This window comes from Phycodurus eques, chromosome 2 (assembly GCF_024500275.1).
Source record: "Phycodurus eques isolate BA_2022a chromosome 2, UOR_Pequ_1.1, whole genome shotgun sequence".
NCBI lineage: Eukaryota > Metazoa > Chordata > Actinopteri > Syngnathiformes > Syngnathidae > Phycodurus > Phycodurus eques.
Window position 1 is genome coordinate 37,994,304 of NC_084526.1, and position 19,737 is coordinate 38,014,040.

General features: G+C 44.3%; 1 protein-coding gene across 1 annotated transcript in view; it reads right to left on the reverse strand.

Moving 5' to 3' along the window:
• LOC133399216 (transmembrane channel-like protein 3) overlaps nt 1-19,737 on the reverse strand; it is an 83,663-nt gene that overhangs the window by 16,333 nt on the left and 47,593 nt on the right. The window contains exons 11-14 of the mRNA XM_061670577.1: nt 12,926-13,035; nt 12,777-12,855; nt 9,879-10,133; nt 5,232-5,360 (exon numbers count right to left, since the gene is read on the reverse strand). Of these exons, the coding sequence (XP_061526561.1) occupies nt 5,232-5,360; nt 9,879-10,133; nt 12,777-12,855; nt 12,926-13,035 (573 nt within the window). The remainder of the gene's footprint in view (nt 1-5,231; nt 5,361-9,878; nt 10,134-12,776; nt 12,856-12,925; nt 13,036-19,737) is intronic.

Genomic DNA, 19,737 nt, shown 5'->3' on the forward strand with positions numbered 1-19,737 from the left:
ATGTCTTTTGCAGTGCCGATCAATGACCTCATTGATCAGATCGGCGAATTATGACATTAAAGCGGATCAGCATATAATGCTATGCTGATACCAATCAGGCCGATAAAATCGGTGAAAAGTCTAATTATAAACTGAAAATAAATTATGTTCAACAGCGCATCGAAGTATACGCAGTAATTTGTGTGAAGTCTACCTCTATTTAAATGCATAGTATTGAGCAGGTAACAGTCATTTCTTTTCATGCCAGTTATACTTTAGAGTCATTAGCGCATTATTAACACTTTCCATTTGTTTTTAATCAATGTTATTTTAAACATACGACCAGCGATTTGACCCTATGACGCCAAAATGCAAAGTCTCGCCTGTTTGATTTTCGGGACGGCAGACAAAGGAGCAGAAAACAGTGGTGAAAAGAAGATAATTGAGAACTGATAAATATAAGAAACTGACATGCAAACACCAAAGGCAGCAAAAAGGTGACAAAAAAAAATACACAACATTGTAGGGAGGGTCTGGGGGGATCCCCTGGAAATGGTTAAATAAGAAATAATTGATCAATAAAAGTAGCGAGCGACATTTACATCATTGTAACAGAGTAAAAGTACCATTATTTCTTAAAAGCAGAAGCAGCGGAAGTGTTTTTTCTGGTCTCGTCAACTCCTGTGACTTGCCCAAAGTAGGTCCCGAGCGCACAGGCGGAATGTCAGGCCTATGCACTCGCATATATACTCCCTGTGTGTGGATGGTGGATGCGTGGTATGGATCTAACTGCCAGCGTTCAAGGAGTATGAAAAAGCCTATGATGTCAGCGACGTCCCCCCCCCCCCCCCCCCCCCCACCCCAGGAAAAACTCATCGTATCTATACGATTCACGTAAATGGCCTACTTTGAGCTCAAAATGGCGAATTTTGCCGATAGGCAACTGATTTGCATGTATGAAGAAAACATTGGGTCCTTGAAATTTTTACAAATTCATCATGACAAGACCTACGCAAGTATGATACTTAAACACGACGCCTCGTGTTTGTGTGCATGCGCAATGTGACGTCCTATTTTGTGCCCGTGTGATGTCATGGACATGTTCCGTCCACAGTAGAAGCTGTATTTGTTTGTGTAATGTGAACGACTACATAAAAAGATCGCAAAAATTAGAATTGGGCATCATGCCCTGGAGTGTGAAGGTAGCCTTAAACTATTGACAGTACAATTGTGACTGGTGGAATGATGGACGCAGTACATGTTCGGTACCAGAGTTCTTTTGCTCCCTGCATCGCAGGACCTTGCAATGTAATTATTGCACATGCGCACATCACGATGCCAATGATCAAACATTGTATCATGCTGCCCCAAATTACTTGTTACAACTGTATCTGATAGGGTCAATTTTGATGACATGGGCAAGTACATACTTAATCAAGAACTTTCAGTATACAGTATTTTGAGTCTTCTCTTGCACAGTTGCTCTCTTGTTTTTGATTATCGCAATTAGCTTGCTGTGCTGCTTGTCCGCCAGGAAGCCAGGAATAACGGTGCAAGTGGAACACTTGGAATGCTCAATTCACCATTGACCTTTAAAAACAAAATGGAACACGAATTATGATTATATTACAACTGTGTGATGAGATCTTCTTTAACATCGGGGCCATCACATTGAGGATGAGAAATACTGTCATTTGGCTACTACACAGGCCACAAGTGATATTTTGCTATGGATTAATAACAGTTGCTTACATCATCCATTTTGAACAATGCAGGCCATCTCTCTTTCAACTCGTCCACTCCAGTTTCCATTCCCACAAGGTCCCGTCTTGGCAGCGAATGTCTTGTCCATTTTGTCCTTTATCACTACACAACAGTTTAATATCTTCACTTCCTTTAAAAGTGACAGTAGCTCATCTTACAAATAGTCTATGGATTCTCCACTTGAAATGTCAGGTACAGTACGTGGTTGGCCTCTCCTCTCCTAGGTCGCTTTATGTTTTGTAATTGCAAAGCGTCCTCTGGAGCTTTGGACTGCAGTGAATTTGCAAGTAACTCAGAACACCCGAGGAGGAGCTCTATGTCATTCATTTGAATGGACATACCATCATCATAGAAAGTGACAATATTTATTTACTTCTATCATCAGTTATTTGTATGACCTTGACAGTTGCCAAATCCTCACGTTCGGCCATAGATGTCAAGTTCACTAGCGTATCTCCAAGGTCTCGGTCTTGGTACTGGAGTACAGAATTTCCAGCTAACCCACACAATTTTCTGATTTAATCCATGAGTTTCTCCATTGTCTCTGGAATTCCATCAGATTAAGCTACCTGATGTCATCAGAATTCAGAATAATTTGTAGCTTGGGTGGTCTTTTCACGGCCATGTCAGCCCATCCAAAAGCGAAAGGAAAGGAAAACAACAATAAAACACTTTATTAGTCTCCCTCAAATAAACAAATTGAATGATTTAGATTTCTTTTACCATAACTGTGAAAAAGGATAAATGCACAATTTCATTTTAACAGACATGCAAACACCAAAGGCATGAAAAAGGTGACAAAAAAAAATTAAAATAAAAATGTAAGAAAACATTGTAGGGGGGGCCTGGGTGGATTGTTTTTAATTTTAACATAAATTAAGCAATCTGAAAGACTGAAATGTACAATAAAGCAAAATAAAATTAAAATTCTTCATGCAGAAAAAACATTTATTTACACCTCTCAAGTACATGTTGACCTCTCCTTGAGCCGTCGCCTTATTGTGGTGGAGGGGTTTGTGTGTACCAATGATCCTAGGAACTAAGTTGTCTGGGGCTTCACGTCCCTGGTAGGGTCACCCATGGCAAATAGGTCCTAGGTGAGGAACCAGACAAAGCACGGCTCCAAAAACCCCTATGCCTTGCCCAGATGCAGGTCACACCAGGACCCCCCCCCCCCCGGAGCCAGGCCTGGAGGTGGGCTCGAAGGCACAGCCCGAAAGGGTAACGTGGGTCCCCCTTCCCATGAGCTCACCACCTGTGGGAGGGGCCATAGGGGTCGGGTGCAGGGTGAGCTGGGCGGTGGCTGAAGGCGGGGACCTTGGCGATCCGATCCCCGGCTACAGAAACTGGCTCTTGGGACGTGGAATGTCACCTTTCTGGGAGGGAAGGAGCACAAGCTGATGTGTGAGGTTGATAAGTTCCGACTAGATATAGTCGGGCTCGCCTCCACACACGGCTTGGGCTCTGGTAGCAGTCCTCTTGAGTGGGGTTGGACTCTTTTCAACTCTAGAGTTGCCCATGGTGCGAGGCGCCGAGCAAGTTTGGGTATACTTATTGCCCCCCAGCTCGGCGCCTGTACGTTGGGGTTCACCCTCCCTCCGCCTTTGGGTGGGTTGACGGGTCCTGACTGTTGTTTGTGCCTATGCACCAAACAGCAGTTCAGAGTATCCACCCTTTTTGGAGTCCTTGGACGGGGTGCAGGAGACCGCTCCCGCTGGGGATTCCATCGTTCTGCTGGGGGACTTCAATGCTCACATGGGTAATGACAGTGAGACCTGGAAGGGCGTGATTGGGCAGAACGGCCCACCCGATCAAAACCCGAGTGGTGTTCTTTTATTGGACTTCTGTGCACACCACGGATTGTCCATAACGAACACCATGTTCAAGCATAAGGGTGTCCACACATCCACTTGGCACCAGGACACCCTAGGTCGCCGTTCGATGATCGCCTTTGTGGTCGTGTCATCGGACTTACGGCCAGATGTCTTGGACACTCGGTTGAAGAGAGGGGCGGAGCTGGCAACTGATCACCACCTGGTGGTGAGTTAGCTCCGATGGTGGGGGAAGATGCCGGTCTGACCTGGCAGGCCCAAACGTATTGTGAGGGTCTGCTGGGAACGTCTGGCAGAATCCCCTGTCAGAAGGAGTTACAACTCCCACCTCCGGCAGAACTTCTCCCACGTCCTGGGGGATATTGAGTCCGAGCGGACCATGCTCTGCGCCTCTCTTGCCGAGGTGGCCGACCAGAGCTGTGGCCGTAAAGTAGTCTGTGCCTGTCGTGGCGGAAATCCCCGAACCCGATGGTGGACACCAGCGGTGAGGGATGCCGTCAAGCTGAAGCTGTGCTATCAGGCTTTTTTGGCCTGTAGGACTCCTGAGGCAGCTGATGGGTACCAGCTGGCCAAGCGGAATGCAGCCTTATAGTACTAACATGCGCTACATGACAGCAAAATAGTGTCAGCAACAATACCATATATATATGTTACATTTGTAAAAAGAAGCCAAGGAAAGCATAGTCTTGTGAAAGACAAATTCATGCTATCCTGGATTAGCTATAGGCAGAATTATAGTAGTCGGTTAAATTTGTTGTCCATTGTCCAACCTCTAAAGCATACATATTCAAGTATCGTAAAACACACCTTTGACTGTATCAACATTCAAAACCTTAAATTCTTACCTCGTTTGAATTTTCGTGAAGCCAAGGATGTCCGCCGTCCTCGCTTTCCAATATGGCGGACAAAAAAAATGATCGGTGAGGTGGAAGGTGGAAACAGACCAATTGGGAGCCTGATGTGACGACGTTGGTCACGTGATATGAAAAGTTCCGGTCTCAACGTTGTGGTCTCAAGTCAAAACATTAACCCAGAATGGGATGTTATTTTAATGTTTTAAACTAACATTCCCGAACCCAGCGGTTGAGTACATAAAATAACCCATCTTGGATTGAGAGATTTGACCCAGCACAAAGACAACCCACAATGGAGAAAACATTTTATAACCCGGCATTTGGGTAGATGAAATAACCCAGTTTTTTTTAGTGTGTATTGGGCTTAAACATTACCCAGCTAACCACTTTTAACACTACTTTTCACACTACCATTACATTTCTCAGCGTATTAATCAATTAAAACAATGTGAAATTATTTACACAGTATATAATAAGAAGCAGGGAATCAGGCTCTCTGGAAAAAAGAGACTCGGGAGAGAAAATGCATTTACAAATATTGCGTTATAGCAGATATTTCTTAATAGTGGGTGCATGTTTTCATCATTTTTGTAAACAATTCAGCTAAACATAAGAGACTTCATTTTTAAAAAAGTAACATCCTTGTAAAATAAAGCCAAAATTAGAAGTTTGTTTGCTGTCCTTTCAGGCCAGCCAATTTAACGAGTGAAACCTTTAAGCATAACTAAAAAAAAACTATCTTCTACCCATCAGTCACAGTAAGATAAATAAATAATAAGGAAATTAAGTGTGTTCAACTTACAAACTTGCTCTCCAAATCCCAACAGCAGCAGTCACTGAGGTAGCGAACAACCAAACCTCTGATGAAATCAATGAGCAAGATGCTGGCCACCGTAAAGATCATGTCGATGATGGACAATTTCAGCATCTCCTGGAGGTACAGCATATGGTTGAAACATAATGATAGAAATATTAGCTAAAAAATAATAATGGGTTCATTTATAACTAGTGTCTTTAAAATGTTTCGTTTGTCTTCCATTCATCAATCTACAACCCCAATTCCAATGAAGTTGGGACGTTGTGTTAAAGATATATAAAAAAAAGAATACAATGATTTGCAAACAGAATACAATGATTTGAATATCATTGTATTCTGTTTTTATTTATGTTTAACACAACGTCCCAACTTCATTGAAATTAGGGTTGTATTAGCTATAGGAGACCACGTAACATAAACACATCCTATCTGAATGAACAGCCTCTTTGGGTAGGGTCTTGGCAAGATAATGGGGGATAAATTACAATTTTAAATACATATCATCCATACAGTACATAATGTCTGCCAAGGAGGTCATACAGCGGCTGAAATAAGTATTTAAGACGTAACCCTTTATTTTCACTAAATATCAGAATCAGAATCATCTTTATTTGCCAAGTATGTCCAAAAAACACACAAGGAATTTGTCTCCGGTAGTTGGAGCCGCTCTAGTACGACAACAGACAGTCAATTGACAGAAAACACTTTTGAGACATAAAGACATTGACAAAAAAAACAGTCACTGAGCAATAAAGGGTTGCTAGTTATCTGGTAATGGCGGTACATATATATATATATTTTTGGACAATTGTGCAAAATGATTGTGTGCAAAATGTGCAAAATGAGTCCTCTAGCACTTATAGGAGTTCGAATGACTAATATTACAATAGTCCGGTGCAATGACCATTGTGCAAAGGGCGCCCAGACTTCAAGGAGTGTATGCGGTTTAAAGTGACGAGTAGTGCGATAATCTGGGACAATGTTGATTGTGCAAATGCTGCAGATACTCCTCAATCAGTGTGCAAATGGAGCAGATGCTACTCTGGCATGAGTGGCCAGTATTGGTCAACAACAGATTTGCAAATAAAACAAATAAATATATTTCCAAAGGTGCTATTGACATGAAATTTTTACCAGATGTTGGCAACAACCGATCTAATTCATACATACAAAGACAGTAGAACGAATAAGATCAGAAATTAAATTGTGTATAATAATGTGAAATGACACATGAGAAAAGTATTGAACACATGAAGAAAGGGAGGTGCAAAAAGGCGTGGAAAGCCAAGACAACACCTAAAATCTATCAATAACCAAACAGCAATCCAGCCCCTTGTCGGTACAAATGAATAGCTGCTGGTTGAGTCCTAATTGATGGCCTAAATGTCTCATTGCCAAGGTGTGAATCAAAACACATCTCATGATGGGTCAGAGCAAAGAGCTGTCTCAAGACCATCCCAAACTAATTGGTGCAAAACAAAATGATGGCATTTAATTGTTACACGCGCATATCTAAGCTTATGAATGTTCCAGTGAGCATAGTTGCGGCCATAATACGTAAGTGGAAAGCCAATCATAGCACCATAAATTTGCCTCGGTCAGGTGCTCCTCACAAGATTTCTGACAGAGGAGTGCAAATAATAATCAGAAGAGTTGTCTAAGAGCCAAGGACCACATGTGGAGAGCTTCAAAAAGACCTGGAATTAGCAGATACTGTTGTCACAAGGAAAACTGAGAAATACACTCCGCCGCCCTGGCCTATACACACGCAAGACCCCATTGCTGGGGGAAAAAAAAGCATGTCAAAGCTCATTTAAAGTTTGCTGAACAACATTTGGACAAGCCAGTTAAATACTGGGAGAATATAGTCTGGTCTGATGAGAGCAAAATTGAACTGTTTGGATGCCATAATGCACACCACGTTTGGAGGAGAAATGTCATTGCACATCACACTAAGAACACCATACCAACAGTGAAGTTCGGAAGTGGGAACATGATGGTGTTGGGCTGCTTTTCAGCAAATGGTACTGGTAAACTTCACATTATTGAAGGAAGGATGAATGGGCAAATGTACCGATACATTCTTGACAAACATCTGCTGCCATTTATGAGGATTATAAAAATGAAACAATTCAGGACAATTGGACAATTCAGCAGGATAATCCAAAACAATTGGTTTCAAAAAAAAAAAAAAGCTGCTAGAATGGCCCAGCCAATCACCTGACTTCAATCGAAAATGTATGGAAAGAACTGAAACTCAAGATCCATAAAAGAAGCCCACGGAACCTTCAAGTTTTGAAGACTGCTTGTGTGGAGGAATGGTCCAAAATCACACCAAAGCAATGCACGCGACAATTTTCTCTATACAGGAGGCATCTTGAAGCTGCCATTGCAACGAAAGGCTTTTGTACAAAGTATTAAATAAATACCAGTTGCATGTTCAATACTTTTTCCCTGTGTCATTTCACAGGGAATATGATTACACACAACTTCATTGCTAAGCTTACTTGTTGTACTTTCTTTGTATGTATGGATTACTTAGCTTGTTCCCAACATCAAGTGAACCTTTCATGTCAATAGTGCCTTATATATTTAATGAGAAATATGGTGATGTGTTAAATACTTAATTCAGCTACTGTACATAATTTTTCATTATTGTGGATTGTTTGTTTATGTGTCTGTATGCAACAAACTGTTTTGTGTATGTAGGTTGTAGTAAATTTTATCCAGATTACCCATAATGCACATATAGCAGCTATTTATGGTTGAAAAGAAAAAATCACAATGCAAATGACATTTCCATCCTTCCATCCATTTTCTGAGCCGCTTTTCCTCACTAGGGTCGTGGGCGTGCTGGAGCCTATCCCAGCTGTCATCGGGCAGGAGGCCGGGTACACCCTGAACTGGTTGCCAGCCAATCGCAGGGCACATACAAACAAACAACCATTCGCACTCACAGTCACACCTACGGGCAATTTTAGAGTGTCCAATTAATGCATGTTTTTGGGATGTGGGAGGAAACCGGAGTGCCCAAAGAAAACCCACGCAGGCACGGGGAGAACATGCAAACTCCACACAGGCGGGGCTGGGGATTGAATCTGGGTCCTCAGAACTGTGAAGCTGACGCTCTAACCAGTCGGCCACCTTGCCACCCAAATGACATTTATATCACTTAAATCTTATTTGATCAGTTTTTCAATTTATAGTGCTTTTCTCATGTAGAAATTTGGTGGGTGCTCTCTGAGTTCTTTTCTATGGTTCCCAATGGTTCACGACTAAGTTAAAGTATCTGGGAATAATTTCTAAATAGAGTTTGTCCGTAAGCAGTTGTAGTAATCGGTGATCAATCATCCATCCATTTTCTATACAGCTTTCTTCATAAGAGTCGAAGGTAAAATGGAGTCTTTCGGCAAGAGGCGAGATACACCCTATAGACTGGTCACCAGCTAATTGCAGTGCACATACAAAGAAACAGACAAACAACCATTCACACTCACATTCACAACTATGGACAATTTAGCATTTTCAATGAACCTAAGAATATGCAAACTCCACACAAAAAGACCGAAGCAAAGATTCGAAACCCAAACCTCAGAACTTTGCTGCTACCATGCTGCCAATAGGTTATAAAACTAACAAAATGGTGCCGGCACGGTGGACGACTAGTTAGAGCGTCTACCTCACAGTTCTGAGGACCAGGGTTCAATCCCCGGCATCGCCTGTGTGGAGTTTGCATGTTCTCCCCGTACCTGCGTGGGTTTTCTCCAGGCACTCCGGTTTCCTCCCACATCCTAAAAACATGCATGGTAGGTTAATTGACGACTCTAAATTGCCCGTAGGTGTGAAATATGAGTGCGAATGGTTTTGTTTGTATGTGCCCTGCGATTGGCTGGCAACCAGTTCAGGGTGTACCCCACCTCCTGCCCGAAGATAGCTGGGATAGGCTCCAGCACGCCCGCGACCGAGTGAGGCTCAGAAAATGGATGGATGGATGGAACTAATAAAATGGTAAATAGAGTGCACTTATATAGTGCTTTAACTGTACTATCACGTTGCCCAAAGCGGTTTAAAGATGCTCACACATTCACCCATACATACACCAATGGACCGCTGCTACCATACAAGGCACTGCCAGGCCCACTGGGAGTTATTTAGGGTTCAGTGTCTTATAACGACACTTCAACAGTGGACAGTCAGGACCGGGATTTGAACTTTCGAACACTGGACTGGAGGAAAACCACAACGTGAATACTAAATGTGAGTCTCTGAAGGACAGACCATTTCAGACTAGAATATTTTCTAGCGTTAATATCATATGAATATACATTGCCAATGGCAATCTGTCAATCAGACCCATATTTCAATATAGCAAATAATACCTAATAATACAATTCATTACAATTATGAATAGACTATCATATTGCAGCCATATCACATTTTAAATTCATACATTTTCTATACCACTTATCCTTTTTAGGGTCACAAGGTTGCTGCAGCCTATTCCATCTGACTTCGGCTGAAAGGTGTGGTACAGAAGAGATCACAGCCAACCACAGGTATTGACAACTGCGCTATATTAGATTTATAAATTTGTCATTTAATTACTGTAATAAAGAAAGTCACAAACATAACCTGCCCAACGTAGGTTTCCCAGCACTGGTCCTGCTGAGAGCGAGTGTTCTTTTCAAACTGAGCTGTCTCGTTGGAGAAGGTCTCAGAGCTGCCCCTGCTTCTGTTGGTCACATCTAACATCGTGGCAATGGTGGCTATGGTGCTGTTGCGATAGGAGATTTCAGACACCAGGGTAGACAGGCTGGATGCACCAGGCTGTGCAATAGTGGCCAAATAGGAACTGGTGTTGGACCAGTTTGCTGGACTCACTGGAATCTGAAACAACATCCATATACATTCTTTATCACCTCAATCTGTCAGATTTTTAAATCAGTCACATCTCCTACAATTACTTTTTAAATACATTAATGTATTTTGTTACTTACATAAGCAGACTTGCCACAAGTTTAGTTTTTTTGCAAACAGCAACCAAATGACTGTGACAGAAGATTTTAATACAATCATCCATTAATTTTCTATTGTACTAATCCTGTTAAGGGTATCAGGAAGCTCGACCCTATTCCAGCTGACCTTGGGCAAAAAGCAGTCTACACCCTGGACTTGTCAGTGTAATTTTTGCCTATAGTGCCCTTGCACGGAAGTCAGCCGAGTGAGCCACGACACTACAGTGACCTTGGTTGTAATACGTTCTAAAATAAAATAATGTGTACTTTAATGTTTGTATCTGAAATTATGTAAACATCATTCATTCATTCCTCTGGTGATGAATGTCATTTGAAGAAAAAAAAAGTCAATACTGTCAGTGAGGCTCTCAAAATAAGCATTGCCCTGATCATATTATATCCAGTATGAACAGACATCCGTCGAATGCTGTTCAAGAGGTATACTGTATGTTGTGAAGTGTAAGGAATACCGGTACTTCCATAGTGCAGGCACAGTCAGCGGACACAACATGCACTGTTTCTACGTCTTTCACTGGTAGAGTATTTTAGGGTACTGAGGTAATTAAAAACAAACAAAAAAAACATTAACGAGGTTGTGGCGTCTAGACCCCAGAGCGTATATATTTTTTCATGGCAGGTTTTCCATGTTTCTTATTTCAGTTCATTATTTTATATTAGAACAAGGCATGGAAGGAGTCCAGTTTGCTGGCCTGAAAACCAAAAGGAAAGATCGTTAAGTTTGGTGTAGTACAGATGAGTGTAGTCGCATTAGCGTTATGTTGTGGTGAAGACAGGGCCATTTCAGGACTCCCTGGGGGGCCCTGGCAAGATAAAGACCATGGAGCCCACCCCCAACTTAACAAAATAACAGCATGATGGATAAGCAAAGATCCATCCATCCATCCATCCATTTTCTACCGCTTGTCCGAGGTCGCGTTGTGGGGACAGTAGCTTTAGCAGGGACGCCCAGACTTCCCTCTCCCCAGCCACTTCATCCAGCTCTTCCGGGGGGATCCCGAGGCGTTCCCAGGCCAGCCGAAAGACATAGTCTCTCCAGCGTGTCCTGGGTCGTCCCCCGGGTCTCCTCCCGGTGGGACATGCCTGGAAGACCTCACCAGGAAGGCGTCCGGGAGGCAACCAAATCAGATTCCCTAGCCACCTCATCTGGCTCCTCTCGATGTGGAGGAGCAGCGACTCTACTCTGAGAGCCTCCCAGATGACCGAGCTTCTCATCCTATCTTTAAGGGAGAGCCCGGAGACCCTGCAGAGGAAACTAATTTCGGCCGCTTGTATCTGTGATCATGTTCTTTCGGTCACAACCCACAGCTCGTGACCCATAGGTGAGGGTACGAGTGTAGATCGACCGGTAAATTGAGAGCTTTGCCTTTCGGCCTTCTTCACCAGAACAGACCGATACAAATTCTGCATCACTGCAGACGCTGCAGATCCGCCTGTCGATCTCCCATTCCATTCTTCCCTCACTCGTGAACAAGACCACATACTTGAACTCCTCCACTTGGGCCAGGAACTCATCCCGACCTGGAGAGGGCACGCCACCCTTTTCCCACTGAGGACCTTGGTCTCAGATTTGGAAGTGCTGTTTTTCATCCCAGCCTCTTCATACTCGGCTGCGAACTGCTCCAGTGAGAGTTGGCGATCACGGCTTGATGAAGCCAACAGACCGACATCACTTGCAAAAAGCAGAGATGCAATACTGAGGCCACCAAACCGGACCCCTCTACGCCTCGGCTGCGCCTTGAAATTCTGTCCATAAAAGTTATGAACAGAATCGGTGACAAAGGGGCAGCCTTGGCGGAGTCCAACCCTCACCGGGAACGAGTCCGACAGATATCCGGCAGATAAACAAAGATATATTTTATTAAAGATTTGACATAAACAAAGCCTGCTTAAAATCAACAAGTCTGCTAAAAGGTAATGTAATTGCAGTGTCGACGGGGTTCCAGTTGTGTCGTGGATATGGACCACTATTAGCTGTCTCTCAGGGGCCCTGAGCAGACACCAGCCAGCAACAGCTGGTCAGGGGCCCTATGCGGGCGATTTTCGACACGTTGCCGCTGCAGCATCTTAAGCTGTGCCATTGTTTTGTCATTGATCTGGTGCCAATGTCAGCCGTCTCTTGGGACCCAAGGCGATTGCCCAGTTTGCCGAGCCAAAAGGTGAGGCTCAATTTACCCTTAAATCTACATTCCCTTACTCACCTATGATCACACACTTTGTGTGGTGACCGACTGGACCAGGTCACTGATTGAAGGAACTGAAATTAGTTTCCTCCCCTGAGTGTCTGGGCTCATTCTTGAGAGATTAAGCAGTGAAATAGGATAGGGTAGGAGCTTTATCATGCGAGTGGGGTTCTGAGCTCCTGCTCTTCCACATCAAGTCAGGAGTGCTTCTATTTTATGCAAATATATACAGTACCAGTGTAAAAAAACTAAATAATTCAAATAAGGTAATAAAAATAAATATTATAAATATTTCATATGGTTTAGATACTTACTGCAGAGCTCATACTGTTGACCTTATCAAGGAGGGCAATAATGAGACTGTAGAGATTCCCAAGATATAAAACAAGCACTCTGTGAACACATCATATAGTTCATGACAAGAGACAAATAATATTGTTGTTAAACTAATCAGGAGAAATACCTGGCCAGCTGGAAACGCAGTGATGTTCTTGGATGATACATCTCTAACTGAGCTACAAGCTCAAAGGCAGATGGCGCAATCATGGTGATTAGAGAAACCACCACACTTACCTCAATAAAGGAAAAGGGTACATGTTAGACATGGTTTTCTAAGAATGGGAGGTGTGTCGACCAACATTGGTGAAACAGACCAATTTGGCACTGGTTCATAGTAAAAAGAAAGATTAAGAAAGATTTTGTGTCAATACACTACCAGGTATAATTCTTAATCAAGTCTGCTTCAAACTCATTCATCTTCAGCTATCATATGTCTGCAAGAACTCTTTGAATAATGGAACCAAGCGATTAATTAATATTGGCGTGTAATCTTTGTTCTTTCTCATATAGATGCAAGCAAAGTTAACGAAGAGACAACGTTCAAAACAGTAATTTTATTTGCAGTCCACCACAAGTCACAATTTTCAACTGATCTAAGAAAATAAAGTTGTTTCTAAGAAATAATCAGAATCAGCTTTATTGGCCAAGTATGTTAAAAGAATTTGTCTTTGTTTGTTTGACAACAAACGGCCACTATGACAAAATATTCATTTAGGACATACAAACACAAGAATGGAGAGTTATTGAGCAATGAAAGTGTCCTGCTATGGTGGTGATGTTGAAATAATGGCAATTGATGCAGAGTCCTCAGGCCATTATTCTTCCGTCCATCCATTTTCTTCTGCTTATCCGAGGTCGGGTCGAAGGGGCAGTAGCTTTAGCAGGGACGCCCAGACTTCCCTCCCCCCAGCAACTTCCTCCAGCTCTTCCGGGGGTATCCTGAGGCGTTCTGAGGCCAGCCAGGAGAAATATTCTCTCCAGCGTGTCCTGGGTTGTCCCCCGGGTCTCCTCCCGGTAGGACGTGACCGGAACACCTCACCAGTGAGGTGCCCAGGAGGCATCCTGATCAGATGCCCGAGCCACCTCATCTGGCTCCTCTCGATGCAGAGGAGCAGCGGGTCTACTCTAATTTTGGCCGCTTTATCCAGGATCTTGTTCTTTCAGTCACAACCCACAGCTCATGACCATAGGTGAGGGTAGGAACGTAGATCAACCGGTAAATTGAGAGCTTTGCCTTTCGGCCTTCTTCATTTCTTCAATCTCTTGTTTCATTCTTCCCTCACTCAAAAACAAGACCCCAAGATACTTGAACTCCTTCACTTGGGGTAGGATCTCATCCCCGACCTGGAGAGGGCACGCCACCCTTTTCCGACTGAGGACCATGGTCTCAGATTTGGAGGTGCTGATTTTCAACCCATCTGCTTCTCACTCGGCTGCAAACCGCTCCAGTGAGACATGGAGATCACAGCTTGATGAAGCCAACAAAAATACATCTGCAAAAAGCAGAGATGCAATACTGAGGCCATCAAACCAGACCCCCTCTATGCCAAGGCTGCACCTAGAAATTCTGTCCATAAAACTAATGAACAGAATCGGTGACAAAGGGTCCAACCCTTACCTGAAACGAGTCCGACTTACTGCAGACCAAACTCTGACACTGGTCGTACAGGGACTGAACAGTCCATATCAAGGGGTTCGGTACCCCATACTCCCGAAGCACCCTCCATAGGACTCCCCGAGGGACACGGTCGAATGCCTTCTCCAAGTCCACAAAACACATGTAGACTGGTTGGGTGAACTCCTATGGACCCTCGAGGACCCTGCCGAGGGTGTAGAGCTGCTCCACGGTTCCACGGCCAGACACAACCACACTGTTCCTCCAGAATCTGAGATTTGACTTCCCGGCGGACCCTCCTCTCCAGCACCCTTGAATAGACCTTACCAGGGAGGCTGAGGAGTGTGATGCCCCTGTAGTTGGAACACCAGCAGTACGGTGGACGACTGGTTAGAGCGTCTGCCTCACAGTTCTGAGGACCGGGGTTCAATCCCCAGCCCCGCCTGTGTAGAGTTTGCATGTTCTCCCCGTGCCTGCGTGGGTTTTCTCCGGGCACTCCGGTTTCCTCCCACATCCCAATAACATGCATGGTAGGTTAATTGACAACTCTAAATTGCCCGTAGGTGTGAATGTGAGTGTGAATGGTTGTTTGTTTGTATGTGCTCTGCGCGACTCTAGAGAGGAGAAGCGACTCAGAAAATTGATGGATTTCTTTGACCAACTTTCTGTCCCTTGTAATTACAGGGATGAAAAATGTCTGATGTCCATAGGGGTTTGACTTATTCTGGAAAAGACCCCGCAGATATCAGTCAGATTCACAGATAAGGTTCTTCATGGGTGGAGGAGGGGCCCTTCGAATCTTAGTGGACGGTGGTTTCAGGCAAGGGGGGGATGGGAGGAAGATCTTGGCATGGTGTGGACTTGACTCCAATATCGACAATAGCCTTCATCTTGTCTGTCAGACCTAACATGGCATTTAGGCAAGTACAGAGTGAGTTTTGCGTTGGGCTTTTCTCCAATGGGGCAGGGAGGGGTGTGGGAGATTGAAAGTGCTGCCTCATCTCATATCGTTCCTCTGATTGGTTGGGTGACGCTGATAAATCCAGCTGCACCTCGTGTCGCCTTATCTCTTGTTCCTCTGATTATTTGGGAACAACTGCAATCTTTTTGTCCTTCAGCCACAAAGCCAGTGTTTTCCTTTTGGGCCGCTGAATGACGTACACAGTGAAAAAATGTTGGCAGCCAACAAATTAATCCCTTGTCTATTTAGACAGAAACCATCTGTCTTGCCTTGCGCTCCCCAAAAAAGTGGAGATTGTCAATGAAATTCGGATAGTGCACTACAGACTTCTTTGAGCCACTTACCTAATTGACTGAGCCTACTGAAATGTTCATCTCCAATTCGTACTGTTGAGAGAGGTCCACTTATGAAAACCTCAGCATCCAAACATTGCACTTTTGTTTGGAGAACAATGAAATCTCGCTTCACTACCTCTGATTGCTGCTTGATAACGTCCAAGGCCCCTGTGTATATAATGACATATTTCACAGTTGGGTGCTGATTAATGATCAACAGGTTTTTTTTTTTTTAGAGCTATCAGACACCATGTCATTGGTAAAACACTACTTTGGTGTTCTTCTCACTGCAAAAACGGTTCACATCCTTGACAGCTCCATCACCAACTATTAATGTTTGGGGTGCCATTTTTTTCTTGTATGATTTAGTTTCATACCTTTCAGTAGTGGTGGGGGATGAGCATTCTTGGCCATGGTCTTGTAAAAGTGGATCAAATCTATTTATAAGTCTGATGTCAATGTTTTGCATTGACTCGGATTCTTTTTTCTTGCCTTTCGCTGTAGCGACCGTCCCCACTCACTTGGGGTTGAAGCATGCCAGAGATATATATATTTGTATCGTTTACATAGTTTACATGTATCGTTTATGTAGGACAAATATCTGTCCTATATATTTGGGCTTTGCTCCCAGTAAATACCAAGGAGAACTGCTGGATAATCCATGACCGTTTCCACAGTCCACATCCGTCCTCTTTGTTGGGCTAAGTGGCTATCTGTTAGCACACTTTTGCTCAACATTTTGAGACATCGAAAGACTGGTTTCCCGACTGTCCATTTACACTTCAAGACGGTGGATTTTCGTTTCCAGGATTGACATCCTCTGCAGCAGTCCGTGATAGTCCTCAGTGGAAAACAGAGGCATCTTGATTGCTGGACTTGTTGCTAATAGCAGGCTTGTGCTAATTAGCAGGCCATGCTTACGTAATGGTGAGAGGGTATCAGAAAATATTGGAATATGGCAAGAACAGACTGTAGCTACAAAAAAGTACAATCCTACAGGTTTAAAAAGATCCAGGAGTCGCTGCTTCTAATTTTTTTAGAAGAAAAACAAACTTATCAGCAAGAAAAAAAATGCAAACACAGGCGAAGCCAGCAGACCGAGCAAAAAAGTGTCTGCACTGTACGAGAGCGAGAGAGAATCTCACAAACAACAGTCAGGAACAGTCCCCCCTACCCTCCCATCCACTGAGGTGAACCCCAATGTGCAGCCACCAAGCCAGGGGCAATAAGTATATCCACACCTGCGCGACGCCTCTCAGAGTGGAAGACAGTCCAACCCTGCTCAAAAGGACGGGTACCAGAGCCCAAGCCGTGTGTGGAGGCGAGCCCAACTATATGCAGTCGGAACCTCTCGACCTCACACACCAGCTCGTTCTCCTTCCCTGCCATAGAGTTGAGATTTCACGTCCCGAGAGCCAGCTTCTGTAGCCGGGGATTGGATCGCCAAGGTCCCTGCCTTCGGCCACCGCCCAGCTCACACTGTAACCGACCCCTCTGGCCACTCCCACAGATCGTGAGCCCATGGGAGGGCGGACCCACGTTACCCTTTCGGGCTGTGCCCGGCCGAGTCCCATGGGTGCAGGCCTGGCCACCAAGCGCTTGCCTTCGAGCCCCACCTCTAGGCCTGGCTCCAGAGGGGGCCCCCGGTGACCGGGCGAGTGAAACCTAAATCCATTTATAATATTCATCATGGGGGTCTTTTTTGCTATGCTTTGTCAGGTCCCTCACCTAGTACCTGTTTACCTGATTTGCCCTACCAGGGGCGTGAAGCCCCAGGCAACTTAGCTCCTAGGATCATTGGGAGACACAAACCCCGGCTCCAGGAGGAGAAGCCCTCAGGCAATTTAGAGCAATTTAAAGTGAGTACTGCAATGATCTGGTACAGTGATGATTGTGCAAATGGTGCAAAGAGTTCTCAAACACATGCATAAGGGAGCAGTAGTAATCAACAACAGTATCCAAATAGTGTTGCGTAATAAAACAGTGAGTGCACGAATAATGTAGAAGTGTCCTGACAGAGATGTGCAAAATGGCAGCTGGCAGTCAATTGTTTAAGAAGTTAATGGCAAGAAGCTGTTGGAATGTCTGCTGGTTCGAGTTTGCGTTGTTCGATAGCGCCTACCTGAGGGAAGGAGCTGGAATAGGTGGTGATCAGGATGTGGAGTGTCCAAGAGGATTTTGCATGCCCTTTTCTTAGTCCTGGCAGCGCGCAAGTCCTCAAGAGTGGGTAGGTTGGTCCCAATAATTGTTTCGGCAGCCTTGACTGTCCGTTGCAGTCTGATTTTGTCCTTCAGTGGGAGCAACAAACCAGATTGTGATGGATGAACACAAAATGACTGCTGTGTAAAACTGCCTCAACATCCTCTGCTGGGGCTTTTTGAATATAGAGTTGATGTTGGTCTCCCACATCAGGTCCTGTGAGACTATAATTCCCAGGAACCTGAAGGTCTCAACAGTTGACACGGCAGTTGGACAGTGTGAGGGGCAGCTATTGTGAAGGATGTTTCCTGAAGTACACGGTCATCTCTACCGTCTTGAGCGTGTTCAGCTCCAGGTTGCCACTCCACCTCCTGTCATATGCAGACTCGTCACCATCTTTGATGAGGCCGATGACTGTGGTGTCATTTACAAACGTCAGGATTTTGACAGCTGGATGTGTTTAGGTGTGGTCGTCTATGTTGAGAGAGAAGAACAGCGGCCACATCCTTGGGTGGCCCCGGTGCGGATGGTGCGTGTGGATGAAGTGATGTTTCCCAGCCTCAACTGCTGTGTCCTGCCCGTCAGGAAGCTGTAAATCCACTGGCAGATGGCATGAAAGAATTTGAGCTAGAGAAGCTTGGAGGAGAGGAGTTTGATGATGATGGTGTTGAACGCAGAGCTGAAGTTCACAAACAGGATCCTCACATAGGTCCCTGTGCCGTCGAGGTGTTCCAGGATGAAGGATGATGTTGACTGCGTCATCCACAGAGTTGGACATTGTTGGTCAGATCAAATACAATACATTGAATCCATTCGGTTCCTCGTTCATTCCCCCACTATAGCTAAGATGTTTAAGCGATCGTTTTTAAATGTTTTTCTTTTTTGCAGTGTACAGGCAAGTCAAAATTTAGAGTTGCGCGCCTTCAGTGTCGTACCATATTGTGCCGAAATATGCTGGAAGCTTTGAAGTTAACTGTAAACGATACCATTGTCACGTGTAATTAAAATCAAGAAGAGCCCTCAGTGTCAGACAGTACCACATTTTGCTCTTTCATTATTTATAGTTCCCACAGAAGAGAATATAAACTGTACCTGTGAGTATTGTTGTGTGCTGTGTTGTCCATGTTGCCGCTTTGTGTGTGTTAAAGTAGCATTTGTTTGAAGTTTTATAATTACAGTTAATACCTATGCTAATTTCCACTAGTCCATCTATAGCATTTCACATTATGTTCAATCAAATTGTTTGGGGCGGCACGCTGGACGACTGGTTAGCGCGTCAGCCTCACAGTTCTGAGGACCCGGATTCAATCCCCGGCCCAGCTTGTGTGGAGTTTGCATGTTCTCCCCGTGCCTGCGTGGGTTTTCTCTGGGCACTCTGGTTTCCTCCCACATCCCAAAAACATGCATTAATTGGAGACTCTAAATTGCCTGTAGGTGTGACTGTGAGTGCGAAGGGTTGTTTTGTTTGTGCCCCGCGATTGGCTGGCAACCACTTCAGGGTGTACCCCGCCTCCTGCCCGATGACAGCTGGGATAGGCTCCAGCACGCCCGCGACCCTAGTGAGGATAAGCGGCTCAGAAAATGGATGGATGGAAATTATTTGGTTTCTTTGAACATTTGTTGATTTTTGGTGGTGTTTAATTCTCATTTGTTTATTTAATGTGTAAGTTTTACAGAGAACTGCGCTGGCAAGAGAGTAAAAACAGGCACTAAGAAATACTTTAAAATGTGTTTTAAACAGTTTAAATGTGTTTAAAGCCTATGGAAGGAGTAAACCACAAGAGAAACGATTAGATGGTCCCTCTATATCACGGGTGAGTCTGGAA